General features: G+C 36.0%; 1 protein-coding gene across 3 annotated transcripts in view; it reads right to left on the reverse strand.

Annotated features, from left to right (window-relative positions):
* Nucleotides 1–18,900, reverse strand: part of Nup37 (nuclear pore complex protein Nup37) — a 103,604-nt gene that overhangs the window by 72,785 nt on the left and 11,919 nt on the right. For all 3 annotated transcript variants that reach the window (XM_081752123.1, XM_081752121.1, XM_081752122.1), the window contains one exon: nucleotides 12,203–12,400. In XM_081752123.1, the coding sequence (XP_081608249.1) occupies nucleotides 12,203–12,397 (195 nt within the window). In that variant the 5' untranslated portion in view covers nucleotides 12,398–12,400. The remainder of the gene's footprint in view (nucleotides 1–12,202; nucleotides 12,401–18,900) is intronic.

Consider the following 18,900-nt stretch of genomic DNA (forward strand, 5'->3'; position numbering starts at 1 on the left):
TTTTTTTTTTTTTTTTTTTTTTTTTTTTTTTTTTTTTTTTTTTTTTTTTTTTTACGAAATTTTATCTTAATTAGTTCCAAAGCGGCTGAGTAACATATCGAGCCCTTGTAAGAAGAAATGAAAGTACACTCGAATTCTGGCGTGCTAATAGGTTAATTTTTGAGCCATTTTTCGTGGCAATTAAAACGCAATTCTTGTAGCTTTCTTAACTGCACGGGACGTACTCACGGAGCAGCAAATATTTTATGGCACCATTTTTATTCTATGAACCGTTAATACATACAAAAACTTTATATTTTCAAAGGAAACTATATACATTAATGGGTCATTTCAAAAAAGTGGGGGGGCAACTGTCCCTTGCCCCCCTAATCGACGCCCATGAATCAGCCATCCGTTATTCTCTTTACATATTTAGAAGCGAATAATTTATATAGGACGAATCAACATTTACGCAATGTTACAATCAATATGCATGCTTATTTCCTCAGACCAAAACAAATCTGTACTAGAATTTAGGATCGGAAAATCGAATGTAACGGAAACTCAAATACGAATACGAACAATACGCGAAAAGGTCGATAAACGGCTCAAAATTACAGAAAATAAATCCAACCCATCGCAGAAATGTCGTTTTACATATTTACAAATCATTGACATTGGAAAAATTCATAAAAATTATCAGTGTATATTTTATCACTCCTAAGGGTGGTTACACGCGTTAACGAAAACTGACACGTTAATCATACATAAGGTATACACAATAAATTCACACACCACGACAGGAACCTTGGGCAACTCAGGGACACGAACCCCTAAATTCCAGTCAAATTATTGCTTTTAATTATTCTTTTGTGATTCCAGGCCCCCGGGCATTTGTCCCCTATTCCCTCTCCCCTGTCGCCGGCCCTGCAAACTCGTAAACCATTATTAAACACAAATCATGTGTTATACGGCAAAGAAGTCCATGTGTTAAGAAAAAGAATTACTCGATAACATGGTCCAGGCGCATAGCTAGGAAATGGCCAATGGAGGTGGAGCCCGCACCCTGCGACAATCCTCAACTCCCTTGACTGAAATTTTCATTTGTTTTTTAAACAAATATATGTTTAAAAAATAAGTAGCCAATAATTCTTAAATTTATTTTCTTGGAAAAACACCATTACAGAATTTACATAAAATCGGTTTAAAATTGCAAAATTCAAATCAAGAAACTGTTCTACTCATTATCTACTTATTATTCGTTAATTTGCAATCAAATATTTCTCCGGATTTAACAACAAATATACAATACCTTCACCAGCTGTGCTTATTAGCAACCTCTGTCATATTGCACTACAAGATTTGCTATCGTTCTCTGACGTCACAAATGAATGTCACAAAAATACAGCAGACAAAGAAATCGTTTCTGATTGGTTATTAATTTCGGCATTTCTTTGATCTAACAACGTATATTGTTGGCAAGCAATAATTCCATTGTTAAAAACAATAAATTGAAACTTTCAGTTAAATATTATTTTATAATGTAAAATGAATTAAAATATAACCGTATTGAATTAGAAATGAGTAGTTATGTGCAGATATACTGAATTTAGACCGAAATCGTTTAAAATAAAGATATTTCATATTTGAAATTAGGCCTATTATACTGACGTACAGGCCTTTACAAATTGTTAGTATACTTTTATATCATAGTGTTGTTTTAAAACTCATACAGCTCACACACGAGCGATAAGCTGGTTTTTCTTATTGTTCATTCACAGAATGAGCAAAGATCATCCCACATGCAGTGTTGAATTCAGAGGTGCCGCGGGGGACATTTCCCCCGAGATAAAAAATCCCTCTCCCCGAAGACACATGAGAAAATTCACAAGATATTAATATTGGTATGATTTTCTCCAACATATCTATCCAGCATTATCCCTCCCCCGGAGAAAAGTTTCTAAAATTCAACACTGCTCACAAGGGGTTTTCGCAGACCGTCAACTTGGCGGCGCAAAACGGGGGGAGGGGGGCGCGGAAGCATAAAATCGCATTTTTTTTCTTTAGGAAATTTTCACGATTTTTTTGTGACCTTAGTTTTCAAGGTATCATATTCAAATTTTGCATACGTATTCTGTAGACCTTTGACTATTTTTCATGGAAATATGAAATTTCCATGCTACGAACCCGTCATCACTACCTCAGCATATTTTTCACTATGTTGTAATTGAACAGTACTATACATCAGTCATGAACAAAGGCGTCCACAGAAAATTTCGCAGGGAGGGTGAAGAATACAAGCTTCCTTAATAAGTATAATCTTTTAATTTGAAAGCATAACTTCCTATTATAGAAATTATTATTAACCTATGCAATTTTCCAGAGTGGTCGACTGACCCTTCGACCCCCTCTGTGGACGCCCATGGTCATAAATATCGTGAGGATGTATGTATTTTTTTTTAATTAATACCCAACCCTCTTGCACGTAACTAAAAGATACCGTCTTTAATGGTCACACAGGCCTACATGTAAGAACAGTTAGGCCTATCTACATCCTTATTGCAAACAGTGTATCACAAAAATTCAGTAGGCACACCCCTATGGCTATATAAAGTTACGTGTTTTCATTACTAACAATTCAAAGTACTCACAAAGCTGAACACAAGCAAAAAATAAATAATAAATAAATAAATAAAAGATAAATAAAAATAGATAAATTTATAACTTCGCTGTTGTTACAAGCCACACAACGTGTGATCCCCCTCTCACACGCAAACATAAAACAGCACAATCGTGATTCGTATGTATTCTGAAATAACTCTTAAGGTTTCATATATTTTTAATAACTGCATATGCATAATCTATCTTTACTTACCTCCTTAATCCTCAACCTCTTAAATCCAGCTGCCAGATCACAAGGTCCAAAACACACGCGTAGCACGTTTAAATACCACACAATTTCACACAAGCACACATCGATGCGGCGGGCGTAGCTAACGTACATTATATATATATATATATATATATATATATATATATATATATATATATATATATATATATATATATATATATATATATATATATATATATATATATATATATATATATATATATATACTGAACCGGATGGTTAGCGCGTGTGCGTACGATGCACGTAGTCCCGGGTTCGATTTCTTGTGGACACTCAAAAGTTTTGGTGTTGGCCCAGAGAGTATGGAGAGGACAATTATGGAGCTACCTGTATTAAGAAGTAGCGGACTTCGGTCTAGAAAGCCGGCATTAACAACTTTAGGTAGGCCCGGGTCCCAAAGGTTTTGTCGTGCCATCGTGCCAGCAGTGGCGTGCGGTGGTTATGCAACCGGGGAACAGGTCGACATAGATGGGAAATATTGTGTAACAAAACAACGGAACTGAAGTAAATGAGCACTATTAAAATGTGCTTTTAAGAAATCAGAAAATTTTGTTTGTAGCTGATTTTTTTTTTTTTTTTTTTTTTTTTTTAGAACAGTAGTACATGCAGTAGCGGAATTGGGTGTAAAAACTAGGGGGAGGGGAATGCCATTACTTCAAGTTGGTGGTCAAAAGGTCAAATATCTGTATAAAAAAAAAAAAAAAAAGCATGGCCAATTAATCGTGTGTCGCAAAAAGTACTGCCGCCACTAAGTACAAATGCATGTGAAATCCACACAGTTTTTGATTCCACATAGAAATACACGCATTAACCAAAATTCCACACATTTTGTGGAATTCGACACATATTCGGAACTCTTCCGGCAGAAATACTCAACTATCGTTCAGCCTTTATATTAATCACGTGACTACCAAAACGTGATGCAGGGGCGCAGCCTCGAGCGAATTCTAGAAATCGAGCAGCCATCGAACATAACAAGTGTGCTAATTACAAAATCGTCCCGATTTCGCTCCAGCTCAATTCATGGGCAGCACTAAATGACAAAAGAATATGAAGAAAGTATGCGCAGCCCAAACCAGCAGAGCAAGATAAACGAAACCTGGAACGAAGGAGAAATCTGGGGGCGAAGCCCTCAGCGACCAAAGCTATTTTGTATATAAATAAACCGGCTAAATGGCTAGGAATACAGCAGAACGTAAATTTTCCCCCGAGTAAAAATTCCATGTTTTTCATCAAAATTCCCTGACTTTTCCCGGTTTTCCAGGTGAGTGGCCACCCTGTCAAGAAATACCAAGATGAGCTCTCAGAAGATGAGTCTGAAGAAAATAATGACAATTTGCAGGATTCGAGTGAAGACGATGAAAACGAGTGATTCTGAACCTGAAAAGAACATTGTATATTCAAATGATGAAGAAGAAGAAGACAGTGATGGAGAAGACATGATCTTATGAGTGCGCATGAATGTGGACAAAATTGGATTTGGGACAACGTGACATTGACCGTACATCTAAGCAGAATATTATTCGCGAAGCTCCAGAAATAACAAATTTTGCCAAGCGGCGTGTCTAAGGAAGAATGTAAAATGAAATCTTTGAGTTTTACGTCCCACGATTATGCCGGTTAGGCTAAAGGGGACGGTGATGATGAGTAATGAATGAAATGGTGGAATGAAGAAAGTGGGAGGAAACGGGAGAACCCCGAGAAAACCCACGCACACGGTGTTTGTCCACCACAAAGTTCACTTGGCGGGGGCTGGGATCGAACCCGGGACCCCAAGCACCAGAGGTGAACGCTCTACCACTGAGCCAAGGAAGAATGTAGTAATGCTTTTCGTTTACTACTTGATGAATCAATGATGAGGTATATCCTAAAGTGCACCGTTGTTGAACCACACAGGAAACTGCGGACAACTTGGACTTTTAACTCTTTCAGAACTACAATCTTATTTGGGTCTTATTATTTACGGGGATGCATCAGCAATGCCCATTAGGGTCTTGTGGAAAAGATCAACCGGGCCACCAATTTATAGGAAAACAATGAGTTGGGATAGGTTCTGTGAAATAAAACTGTTCTTGATACCTGAGATTTGATGAAAAGGCAAAAGATTTGTAAGATTTCAAACGGACAAATTCGCACTCGCGTCGGAACTGTAGGATGCACCTACTGAGAACTGTATAAAATGTTACAAACCATATGACAAAGTGACATTGAAGAGCAACTCTACCCTACGAAAGTCAGATGTTGATTTTTGCAATATATACCAAATAAACCCGATACATGTGGCATCAAATTTTGGTTACTTGTCGATGTACAATCAAAGTATGTCCCCAATGGCTTTCCCTATCTGGGCTAGGATTTGGAATGCCGTACTGAGACACAGTTAGGTGAATTTGTAATGTCTAGTTTGATAAATCCTTCTGCTGGAAAAGGAATAAATGTGGCTAATGTAATGACTTCTTCAAAACAAGGAAAGTAGCTGAATCTCGTACACCTAAAATACTACTTTGGTTGGGACAATAAAGCAAACCAGAAGAGAGCTTCCTAAAGGTTGTGTATTCCAAAAAGATAATGTTCTGTACACTGTGATGTTTACCACGATCAGAGTGGTAATATATTAGCTGTCTAGAAATGTAAGTGTAACAAAAGTGTTTGTGATGAGTTCCTTGCGTAAGTCAGTGTCAGTTTCCGCGATACAAAAACCTCGAAACTAAAGCATGATACAGTCAGACGAAGTTTTGTGTAGATATCGTGGATCTAGTGGTGAAGAAATACACATAGTGAGGTGTGCGTACAGACGGTGGAATATGTACGTTTATTTCAACGTGGTTGATTTATCATGTTTGATTTCCTGGATAATTTACAGAGAAGTTACTGGAAAGAAAATCAGTAGGCGACAGTATCTCTAACGTTTGACCGAAGAGTTGATGGTCAATTTCACTGATGACTGACAGTGAATATGAAGATGAGGAAGTACCTTCCACACACAAGCGAAAACAATGTCAAGTACGATTGTGTAGAAACAAAAAAAAAGAAGAAGAAAACACCTGACATATACTTCAAATGTCTATAGTATGTTTGTGGAAAGTGTACTGCAGAGATCCAAGAGCGAGTTATTTGCGCTAGGTGTAGGTGACTTTGTAATCTCCTCCTAAGAAGATATTTTCGAAAGACATTATAGCCAATATTATTTTACAATCAACAATTAAAATTTAAGAGTTGACAGTAATCTTTGGTTATTTTCATTAGTTTAGAAATACTGATATTAAACTTGTTTTATGCATAAATATTTTTAATTTTACATATTGGCGTGCTTAATGTTTATAAATAAAAGTAATAAAATAAATAATATGCTTTCTAGGCTTATTTGTAGATGTGTCTCATTGAGAAAGTTAATAAAACAGTTATCCTGTGTCACCATTCTTTCCTAATTTGGTCAAAAATGGAAAGCAGTCAATTTGACTGCTTCGTGCTTCTAGGGTTCAGGGTTCAATATTTCCGTGCTTCTAGTGTTAAATATCTTGGCATTTACACATAAACAAGTAATATATATATATATATATATATATATATATATATATATATATATATATATATATATATATATATATATATATATATAACAATTTGCTCTATCTCTTTAATTATATATTATAATTATATATTTAACAAACCATTTAATATTCTTTATATTTCATTGTTTTGGACATTTTCATTTTATGTGAAATGGAATTATTGTGCCACTTTGCTACGCAATGAGTTTCTTCGTTTCTTTATTTATAAATTATAACAACTCATTGTTCATGGTTATCTTTCGACCTATGAGCATATCTTGATATCATTTTCTCAGCCAGGAAACTGAGAGCAGTAGAAATGTACTAACCAATGAGAGCTCTTCTGTCGACGACACGAGTGAAAAATTATTACATTTAGGGCTACGAGGGTGTGGTTTTCACCAAAAATCACTCTGGGTTCGAGACTAACTGCTGCACCCAAGATAAAGCGAGAAGACCTGAAAATTAGTCTGCAGCCGACCGGTAGTTTTATTACATCACGTATTGCGAATGACCATTCAGCTGGAGCTAAATGTTGCCTAAAGCGCTGTGCCGTTTATATTATAATTTGTTCAGTGCTTCACTGATTTTTTAAATATATATACCGGGTGCACCATTTATAATGCACCACCTTTATAACAGAGAAACCAAGACAAGGACATATGCGAAACTTTTCATAAAGCAACTATAGGAAGGAGGACATCTATCCATATATTGGGTAACATCACCAAATGAACAGTGTTACCAACCCAAAATATATATATATATATATATTTTTAATGGAGTGACCTAAATTTAATTTCGCAATTCGAATCAGCAATAAAAACAAAGACGAAAGAGATGACACTCGCAGATCAGTTTTGCATACTTTTGGAGAAATAACATTAAACATGTGTCAAATTTAAACGCCTTTAACACACGCAAGGAATGTACTAGTAAATATTTGTGCACATTAAATTAAATACTGGTAAGAACTCTTTAAGATGACTTCAAGTTTAGAAGGATCAGTTAAACAGTGTTGCCACAACAGAAAAGAGAAAAGTTGAGTTTGGAAATAGTGCAATAACTTGTAAAATGTCCCTAGTACAGTATGGTTTAACATTTATAGAGCAAATCAGTATGTCATAATGAGCATTGTCACGTTTATTTGAGATTGATAAGTCAAGTACTTACCGATATATTCGGTACTTTGTAAAAGCTGATAATTTTGTGGTGTAGAAGATGGTAACGCTGTCTTAAAATTCCCTGTTTTCCCTCTGCGTTGAAGAAATGGTTAAAACGAAATAAAACATTAATGAATGGACATACAATGAAATGAAACCCATTTGAGTTCTTGAAGGGACTATTTAAACGTAATGTTGTAGATATAAATTGTTCTTGAGTTAGTAATACGAATTCACATTTCAACAAGATGATACAAATACGTTTACGAGAGTTACCTAATAGCTATTTTCGTGTGGTGAATATACTTATTCTCGTGCGACTTTAGGAGAGTAATATCGAAACAACTCAATATTATCTGTAAATATTACAGACTTGTTACCATTTCCTTTTTAAACACGAATCAATGAAATAAACAACAGTTTGTTGCATATATAAAGGATGGTTGGCAAGCACAATTTCTTTGGCTGCGTGGTAGCTGGTGGGTTACTCACTTCCTTCGCTTGCTAACATACATCTAAGGAGATCATTCGGAGGCAATGTTCAAAAATTCTACATACAAGAAGTCATTATAACTGCTATGCCAATGATCGGTAAACAAAATGGTAAATATTGCTTTGCCTTGACGCAATCCATATCGGAATGGTCCCCCAAGTCTATAGCATTACCCATTAGGTCACGGAACAAATTTCTTTGTGTGGTATACTTAGCACGGGTGAACTCTCTCTTAGGATCCTAAAATTTTAAAGTCATTCGCTCTGAGTAATTTTTTATTTATTATTATTTTGCTACCATATTATAAATCTCTGCAAAGGTTAGGTGTATGAGTTGTAGCCTATATGCACCAATGAAATAGGCATTATTCTGTAAATACATAATTATATTTACCATAAAATTCGTGTATTTTTACATTTCTACTTTGCTGCCAGCTTGTCAAACGCACGTTATCTTCTGTATTTGTCAACTCACTCATTCAATGTGTAGTTACAATTCATCGAATAAGCTTGAAACGCACGGGCCTCCACTGCCTTCCATGTGAAGCTCGACATAATGTATTAAGCACATATTGAGGAATATTTCTCGTGCAGGTTTACTTTTGCCGCACCACTCGAAATAGTTGTTCAAAAATTACAATACTTTCACAATTTTTCTTCTTAATGTTTGCTAAATTATTTGCGCTGGGGACATGAAAATATCTCAGGTGGCATAATTAAATTTCAAGGGGACCATAATAATCAATTGTTGAAAAATTAAAATTCTTCTAGAATTTCCGTGTAAATACGGCGTCTGGTTGTATGCATAAAAACTGCAGTGCTAAAAACACGAAACATGTGCTAGGAGGTCACTAAAAACACGAATGCTATCTAACTGAGTCACGGAAGGGCGAAGCTGAAGGACCCAGCTCTAGCGAGCGGGTGCGTCCGAAGGGAGCAGGTGCATGAGCGAAGGTTGGTATATGAAAAAACGAGGATAGTGATAACGAATGGATTTGGCAAATTATATGAGTTTCAAAGTACTTGTCACGGTTTCATACTAATAGCGTTCCACTTGTAAACATAAAATACAACCTCTGTACACTGTGCACAAATACAGCACCAGTGGAAAATAATTTCTAATACAACCATCTTTCATATTTTATCCGTAGTAAAGTACTTGTAAGGATTTTACACTAGTAACCCTACACTTGTAAACATAAAATACAGGTGTATTACTTTGTATTTAATTCTATTGCTTGCAGAAATTTATTCTTTATAAATATGCCTTTTTATGAGAAGTATTGAATTTTACCTGTAAATCTTGCCTTGCAGTTGATGGTCTTTCACTTCTGGGATTGTCCACAGTGCTTACACGATCTTCATGGAAACGAGCTGAGCATCGTAATACAGTGCTATGATCCACTACATTATTTCCACAAATCTCTCGCGAAGCATTGTAAATTTCAGTTGGATACTTTCCACAGTGTCGATTTTGATATGGGAACGCTTGTCATCATGTGTAACCCAACCTCAGTCGGGTTCACCAATGAATTTCTCACAACACAGCTATGCAAATTAGCAAACACAGAAACAATCGTCAAATCCAAATTCTGACCCACAACTAACCTAAAACTGAACTTTTTCAAACCATTCAAACGGTCGTGCATGGGCTGTTTGCAAGACTTTTGAAATGACCCTCGTACTTATACCTGGACTCTCTTATTTTGTAACGGTTTACGTCAACGCAAAGCGAAAATAGCATTTCGGTTTTACTTTCACATGTTGACGTGTTTGTTTTCTACGGACACAGTCCCAACTTTGCTTATCCTGAACTGCAAGAATATGTTACATCATAATGACCAAGTATCACAGGAAGGTGCTCGTTTCTCGCCCTTGTCTTCCTTTATACGCATACACACTGTCGACTGACATGCCTCTCCATACAGGCCCGTGTGAGTTTCCAACTTCGTTCTGTTCAAATAGATGGAATGTTAGTTTCTAATGACCACCATGCAGAGGTTTGTGCGTATTTTTCCGAGAATAATCGCTTTTCAGACATATTTTGCAGTATATCATAAATCTGTATTAAATTATTGTGAAGAATTGTACAAAAAGCAAAAGAAAATTAAATGAAATGAAATCTTTTGAGTTTTACGTCCCACAATTAAAAAAGCAAAAGATTTTGATTGAATTATAATAGAAAAATTGTGTGGTTATGCCTTCTTCAAGTTAAGCTGCGAGGACACGGTGGCTCAGTGGCAGAGCGCTTACCTCTGGTGTGTGGAGTATAATTTCCGGTTCAGTAAGTTTGTTGTGGATAACATCGTGTCCATGGGGTTGTCGGGTACTCTCGCTTTCTCTCACATTCTCATCCCACCAATTCTTCCATCATCAGTCACTTGCCTTAATCATTGTCCCCCTTAGCCTGAATCAAGGATGTTATAAATAGAGGATCTGCCCATATGTATCTTCATCCTATTATATGAGCATCGGCACGTCTGATTGGCTACTCTCGTTTCTGCCATCGTCTGATTGGCTACTTTCGTTTCCGCCATGATTGTTGGCTCAAAACATTGCGATCCTATTGGGCGGAGTGGGCAGAGTAGGGGTGGCGAAATTGTGACGTATGGCTTCAAGATTTTGTGGTAAGGGCAGATCCTCTATTTTATAAGATCCTTGGCCTAAATGGCATAAACGTTGGACGTTATACAGAAAGTTAAACTGCGCTAAGGAATACGATGTCGCATATAATTTGTAGAAGAACTATGAAATATTCTTTCACACAGCATGTTTACACTATTTTGTTTACAAGCATACCCACCTTTGTTAACACGCCTGGTCCCAATACACACCTCGAGTTTCCACTAGTTTCGCCCTGCCCCTAGTTGGTTAAATAATACCTTGCTTTTTGTGGCCATCCAACACAGGGTTGATCATTTTTTTTTAACACTATACTCATTTAAGTGCTAGCTCACTACAGATGCAACCGTTCATAGACCCACCAGATTCTCCGTTTCTTGACCGATCAGATACATTTCTTACTTTTAATGGCCACCTAACACAAGTTGTTTGGTGTTTGTTCCATTATAGCTTTTATGGCGGATATCTGCGTGCTATATTTTTACCCATAACGTTTGAGATCTCAAAGGGAATCGGCCTATGAATCCATAAATAGAACTCGCTTCTTAAAAAACAATTTGTAAATTATTTGAAGTTAATTTCGTGGTGAATGTAATACAAGATAAGTTGTGTATGTTCCCCTAAAATAGGACAGTACGTATAAATATTGGACGATCTGAAAAATTTTACTACCATTTAACAGAACTTAGCCTGTGTATTTCCAATTAAAATTTGGCAACTATTAATATCTACGTTTTATTGTCTTTTCTAACGTATATTCAGGAGAAAGACATATATTTTATGATGATCAAGAAACAATTATTCATAGCATACATTACAAAATTCATGAAACAGAAAAAAATATTGTGTTTCCTTATTTTAAATCGTTTGCTTTAGTTCGGCATGTCACAGAATATAACTTCTGTCACAGATTACTACTTTAATATTTCTCAAACGCTGAGGGAAAACAGGGAATTTTGAGACAGCGTTACCATCTTCTACACCACAAAATTCTCAGTTTTTACAAAGTACCGAATATATACATATTTCTGTCACAAACACAGAACAGTCTACGGTATGTAGAAATGAAAGTAAGTTGAAGATTTGTGCATAAGGGAAAATCAAGTGAACATGGTGGACTTTTATATTTCGTTTAATGCAAACAATCCGGTATACATATTTCTACTAAATTTTGTAATAAAAATCATAACGGAAAAATGTAAATATAATCGCAATGGTAAAACTTTGTTGGTGGAGAGATAAGACACATCTATGATTTTTTTTTAAAATGTTAAATCTTGCTTGTGTTAGTCAGGATTTTATTCAATTAATTCCATGATCTTTAAAATAATTTTAAAGTTTGCACAAAATTTCAAAGCACGAACCCAATTCAGGATTTGTTTCCATGGTGATGGAAAGCAATTCTTCTTTAATTTTATTAATATTTTTAATTTTTACAATATTTTGGCATGTTGATTTATACGAACATACAGTAATTTTACCTGCATTGTCTCCTTTTCACACAAGTCACTAGAATAGATTCTAATATTATAATCTGATCCACCAGCAGCGAAGACTAAAGCCTTAGGGACGACTTGTAAGGATGTATTAGGACTCCATGATAAGGCATGTATTCTCGAGTCATTATGAAATTCTCGAATAATATCGAAACTCACTTCTTCTTCATTTTCTTCCATATCCTACACGGAAAATAAGTAAAACAAAATAAATAAATAATTCTTTCCTTCTCTGTCTAATATATATTACTTAGCTTAGATGACCTATTATTCTAGAATCACACTATACACCAAGTCAACTGTGTTGCAAGAACGTTAAGACAAAATCTTATACCCATTTGGAAGTATAGCAATTTCGTTACTTACTGCAGTCTATTATATCTTTTTTCAAATATAGGTGCTATTATTGATTCATTCCATTGCTTAGGAAGTATCTCTTTTCGCCATAATAAACCGATTAATCTCTGGATTACTTTTTATGAATCTCTCTCGCCTGGAGCTGTTCAGCTGCAACAGAACCAACCAGGGAGATTTAGGGTTCTTAATTAAATACAAACTACAGGTAGACAAGGTAGTGGTAACTCAGCAGAAACAAGTATGTAACAAAACAAACTGAAATTGTATTTCTATAGTCCTTAAAAACTTATTTAAATATACGAAGTGTTGACTTGAAATACCGAGTAACTGAAAATGCTGCACACCGCAATGGTCATCTCTAACAATCCATATTGCAAAGGTGAGTTTAATTTTTTTAATATTTCCGTCTCTTACTTGCTTTATGCATTAAGTTAATACGAAAGCTTCCCAGCACTCTAAGAAGAGGCAATCTTATTGCACCACCTTTCGGCCAATTTCCTGAATCTATGAAAGTACCAGTTCTTGTCCTCCTAGAAGAAAGACATCTGCTCTTTGTTGTAGATGCTGGGTAGTAAAGGAACGTTTTGTGGTGCCAAGTAATTTGTTGTATAAAGAAAGATGGAAGTTCGTTGTTAGGTAAACACAGTTACTTGTTTGTACAGAAACCCCACATGAGTAGCTTTAAGAATAATTACATAACTGATAACTGACATGCTTAAAGTGTAGATGATTGTTGGGCAGACAACAAATAAACACTGTAAAATGGAAGACTGTTTATGAAAACACGATTAATGAATAGTATCAAACCCAGAGGTTATCAACTCTGGCTTTTTTTCTTTCTTTCTTGTTTTCTGGAACAAGATTGGTCAATGGTAGTTTTGGAAAGGCATGTTCTGTGGTCTTCTGATAATCTTTCATTCCATGCAAGAAAACAGACTGTGTTCCAGTTTTCATTTTGTCTAAAACTTCCCTTGTTTTATATCCTACTTCTGTGCAGTACTACTTAACTCTTGATATGATCTTGCAAGTTTTGTTTGAATAATACATTATTTTAAGAAGTATAAGATCAATACTGTTGTTTACAACTCTACTATGCGACCCTGACAACATATACAATGACTAGTTTTTCTCATCACAGCTTATTCATCCTCACTCTGAAATCCAAACTGTTAATCACAGATGGCAGAAAGTGGTTCGAGTGAAGTTATGTAAAAGGAGTTTGCAGGTGTGTCGAAATGCTGAGTGGAAACAACGTTCTGCATTCTGTATGAGTGTTACGAATAACTACGGAAAAAAATCTTATGTTAAATCCAAATGAATTAACTGTGGAAACGAACAGTTTTGAAAGCTTAAGACATTATCGTGCGGAAACAAACCTGGATTAATGTCTTCATTAAATGGGTATTTATGGTAACAAAGTATGACAGCTAAATGGAGGAAGAGAACAGCGCATTACATACTGAAGCAGTATTTCATATTAAGTCATATAATTTAGCTGCGTCCCACACAAACTATGCACATTATGGGTTTCTCCTACATCCTCTCTATGGAGAGGAAGCCCTCTAAAGTGCTACAGCGAGTTTTGCCGGGCCATAATGTGATCAGTCATCTTATTCCTAGATTGAGAAAAGAAATCTGCACTGAAACCACTTTTATTCGGTTTAGACAAGGACACGGATAGATTGTTGGAATTACTCGTGGACAGAAAGACCAAACGTGGAATCTGGTCAACATTAGTATTCATAAATCCAGAAAGTAATTACTGAAGAAAAGAAAATCGAGCAACTTCCAAAGCAAAAAATACACAAGGAAGAAACATTTAGATATTAACGTCAAGATATTCGTGAAAAATTCGTCCTATCACTGATTCAACCCATCTTAAATCTATTCACAAAACCTGACTACTATTGCCATTGGAAAAGTTGTACCTACCACTGTTGAAGTCCATGGAACTGTTAATATTATATCCATCAAATGAGAAAATTGAGAAAGCCTGGCTAGTTGTTTTCATGTAGTCTTTCAAAGTACAAACATGAAAACCGTTTAAGGCTGATACAACTGGATAAAAAAAATGCTTTCGTATAATTGGTTTGCAAGCATACTAACGTGACACAGACTTTAATCAAATTCTGTACATGAGCTAGCATCACCTTCAACTTCCAGTGATAGGCGACAACAAATCGATTCTGGAAGAAATTTCTGCACAAAAGCAGTCTACTCAATTACAGAAAGAGCGATTGAATAAGCTTTAATGTGGTGTTTCCAGACCAGAGAAAGACACATTGAAGGACCATGTTTAATAGTGTAAGCTGAACTTAATAGTCTACGGAGTAGTAATATATTTTTCATGTTTAATCGTTACAAAGAACACAGCTACAAAGACAACCCGACAGGCCAGATCGTATGTTGTGTTCATATGTTCAACTGTTTTCTTTTGTATCCTATAAATCCTATTCATTTTAACAGGCAATAAGAAATAGTCATCCAATTCATGCAGTGACCTTGACTTTTTTTTTTTTTTTTTTTTAAAAAAAGACAAATTACTACTCATTGGTTAAGGTGAAATATAATATAAGCTCTCTAATAATACAACAATATAAAAAGAGTAAGATGAGATTTAACTCCACAAGGAGCTGACAACATTATTATACAACAAACATGTTCGGCAGCTAACGACAGTCTTTCAAACATCACACTGATATCTACTGATACCGTCTGTCTTCCTTTTGCTCCACTTCTACTTCCACAACAGCCTCTTCAGAAATTTTGATAGGGTCTACAATACATGAGACAGCTGTACTTGATACTAGAATTTCCATCTCACAACACAAAAGAAGTTATTTGAAGTTTGTTAATAGCATATACACTAAGCGGTTGTGATACTACAGCTTTGCTTTGATGTTGGGTAAAGGAAAGATAAAAGCATTGAAAGATTATAAACATTTACTATTTTGCAAGGTGAATTCAACGTTGAGATGTGAAGTGTGAGTCAAGCATCATAATTTATGACAAGGTGTTAACTACAAAACGACAACAGAAGCATGTGTGCAGAAATGGGCTGTGAAAATGAGATTTGATTTTGAGTTTAGCATCCCTTTGAACAGTGAGGTTATGTGAAACGTGGATATCCACCTTAATTTGGGATCCGAACTACATTAGCTCCCGCCGGGAATAGAATCCGAGGTGAAAATGGGAAAAAACTATAGCCAAGCACTTTTTTTTATTATTATTATTATTATCTCTCTTACTAACAACAAAAAGTGTTATGTACTGAAAACATGAAACAAGCACATGTTCAAGCATAAGTGAGAATGAAAGCATTATTACCTGATCCATGTAAATTAATCCTCTACGCACAGTTGTTGCAAAGAGTCGATATACATCCCCAGTAAGTGTTTCAAGATGTTTCCCTCGCTTCTTGTATATTAAAATTACTGAAGTGCAGCTGTTAAAGTCACAAGCCCTGTAAAACAAACCAATGTGGATGTCGCACTATTGGTTTGCCTTATATTGTTCTATTCTTCTATTCCTTTTGCTACAGCACTCCTATTCAAGACGAAGATGATGGTATTAATCGCGTGACAAGTATATTGTGAATCTACCAAGTATCCTGAGTTTGAATCAAAGCATAATATTTCATTGTTTTCATCATCACTTTTTATTTGTGACAAGAAAGTCAGTAGTTCTTTCCACATAGAAATTAATAACCAAAGCTATAGAAAAATAACATAGGCAAGGAAATGATTTTGAAGATAATCATAGTACTTAAACCATCATGTTGAATACGTTCTCTAGAGATTCTTGAAATGCAGAAAATAATGGTAGCGAGAGGCAGTCAGTGGTAGGTGCGCTAATGTGGATAGTGAACATAAGTATATTAAGTACATTAGATCTTACGTAGTCCCAGAGGTCTAATTATTGATGACCATGAAACTAAAGCATTTGTAGCTAAATTGCAACTTTATCTGTCGTAACACGAGGCACGGTGTCCAAATCATGACAACATATGCAGTGCACAATAGAAAAGGATTTGCTAAGCCCAATGATAGTAGAAAAACTAAGCTGTACAAAAGGGATCACCGACTATTGACAACAACAGTGACGTAACAGAAAACAACATGACAGTTAGAGCGATAACTGCTGAAGTAAACGAGAATCTAGACACTTTAATTTCAAACAAAACAGAAAGGTAGAAACTTCGCTAAATGTATGTACTCAACGCATTGATATTGCAAATCAACTGACAGACCAGAATACTCAAATGCGATGTGCATGATGCAACAATCACAAAACTTGGAAGTTGGGGGACATGAAACGTGTCATTTGATCGGATAAGTCCACTTGTACTCTCTTCCTCCATTTGTATGGTGGGTATTGCCACTAGCACACAATGTACAACGGTGTATCAAAAAATAAATAAAATTTCTCTATCTATCTATCTATCTATCTATCTATCTATCTATCTATCTATCTATATATATATATATATATATATATATATATATATTGCAGATACCCAAGTGAGGGAAGTCTAACGGCAATTACAGCAATCTACCTCAACTTCTGCGCCTTCTATGTCGCATAAACAAGTGTATGTGTGGAGCAACGCATGCTCAACTGGTAGGACTGTTACAGGTGATGACAGAAGTAACGTCCATCATCGACAGGAATATGTGTGACGTCGATGCAATGATTCCTGAAAACAGAAGAGTGAGGTTGTATTGCATTACAAATCTCGTATGGTTCAGTGAGGAGCATCGTCTATGACAAACTTGGCTCTAAGAAAGTGTGTGCGCGCTGGGTTTCACATCTAAGTGAGGACCAAAAGCATCTTCAAATGGGCATTTCCCTGAATCACCCCACACGATATGCCCACGAAGAACATTAATTTCTTCATCGCATCATAACCGGCAATGAAATCCCAACTCATCTATGGAAATCTGACTCAGAATGCCAGAGCATAATTGAAAACATTCATCTCCATTGCCAAGCAAGAAATTCAAGACCACAACATCTGCAAAGAAAACAATGGCTACTGTGTTTTGGGACCGTCAGGGTGTTATTCATGTTGAATTTCTGGCACAGGTTACAAGCATTATTGGGGACATGTATTTTTAAACCATGAATATGAAGCAAGTATCCATACGAAACGAAAAAGCGCACAACGGGAAGGAGTGCTATTACTGCACGATAACGCACGACCACATGCAGTCCAAAGGAGTTACACACACGAGTTTCAACTGGGAAATTTTTAACAATCCTTCGTATAGCCCTAATTTAGCCCCTTAAGACTACCATTTGTTTGGACCGCTAAAAGACACCTCTGAGGGTGACGTTTCGATACACTGGAAGAGGCACAACAGGCTACGACTCCTAGAGTAATATTTCTTTGCAATGGGCATGGATGATTTGGTATCATGTTGAAATGCATATCTGGATTGCAATGGTTCCTATACCGAATTTAGTGTGATACCATGTGTCAAACACTATACAGTTTCAGATATCTCTTCACGTTTTCCAATAAATGGAAAATCCGCCTTAATTCCTGATACATTTTTGTAGATTGTCCGTCAAGCCTTGTGAAAGGTTTATTATGGACTGAAGCACTATATCATGGTATTCGGCATCCCCTTTGTCACATTGCACAGTCGATTCTATTAGTTTGATTGAATGTCCCTTTTCAGCATGGACCGACCTAATGTTTAAAAGAAATCAGAACCATTACATCTATTTGTATCTCAGGCAAGTACCTCAACCGGAATGAGCCCAGGACCACGTCCACAAACACACTTCACTCGGAGGCACAATTGCAGTCAAGTCATAGGAAAAGTGTATTCAGCAATCTTGGGTAACCACGTCCACCCAGTTTTGCAAGCATTATTTGCGATCGATTATGCAATATTCCAGGACAACATGCCCAATTTATACCGCTGGTTTTGTCTACGCGTAATTCGCAGAATATGTCGACGAGATCCAGCACTCCTTGATCCGCCCAGCATCCAAATCTCAAAATCATAAGCATCTGTGTACGGTTGGGAAAAAAGTGTTCGGCATCGATTTCTAACCACAATTCAAGAGATGCATAGGTCTATCCCTACAAGAATTCAAGATATATTGTGTACTAAATATGGTCCAATATCTTATTAGTGGACGAAGTATCTACTTCCAGAAATAATTCACTATTTTGTCCATATCTGTAGACGTCCGGACAAGTGTTACATGTATCTTATATTCCCAAAACTACGATAATAAGCAAGTCTTGACAGTAGGCTTCGCATTCTTTTTCTATTCTTTAATTTTGATGAACGACTTTTATCAAAAGCTAT

This window comes from Thermobia domestica, chromosome 3 (assembly GCF_964235325.1).
Source record: "Thermobia domestica chromosome 3, izTheDome1.hap1.1, whole genome shotgun sequence".
In the NCBI taxonomy this organism is placed as follows: Eukaryota; Metazoa; Arthropoda; class Insecta; order Zygentoma; family Lepismatidae; genus Thermobia; species Thermobia domestica.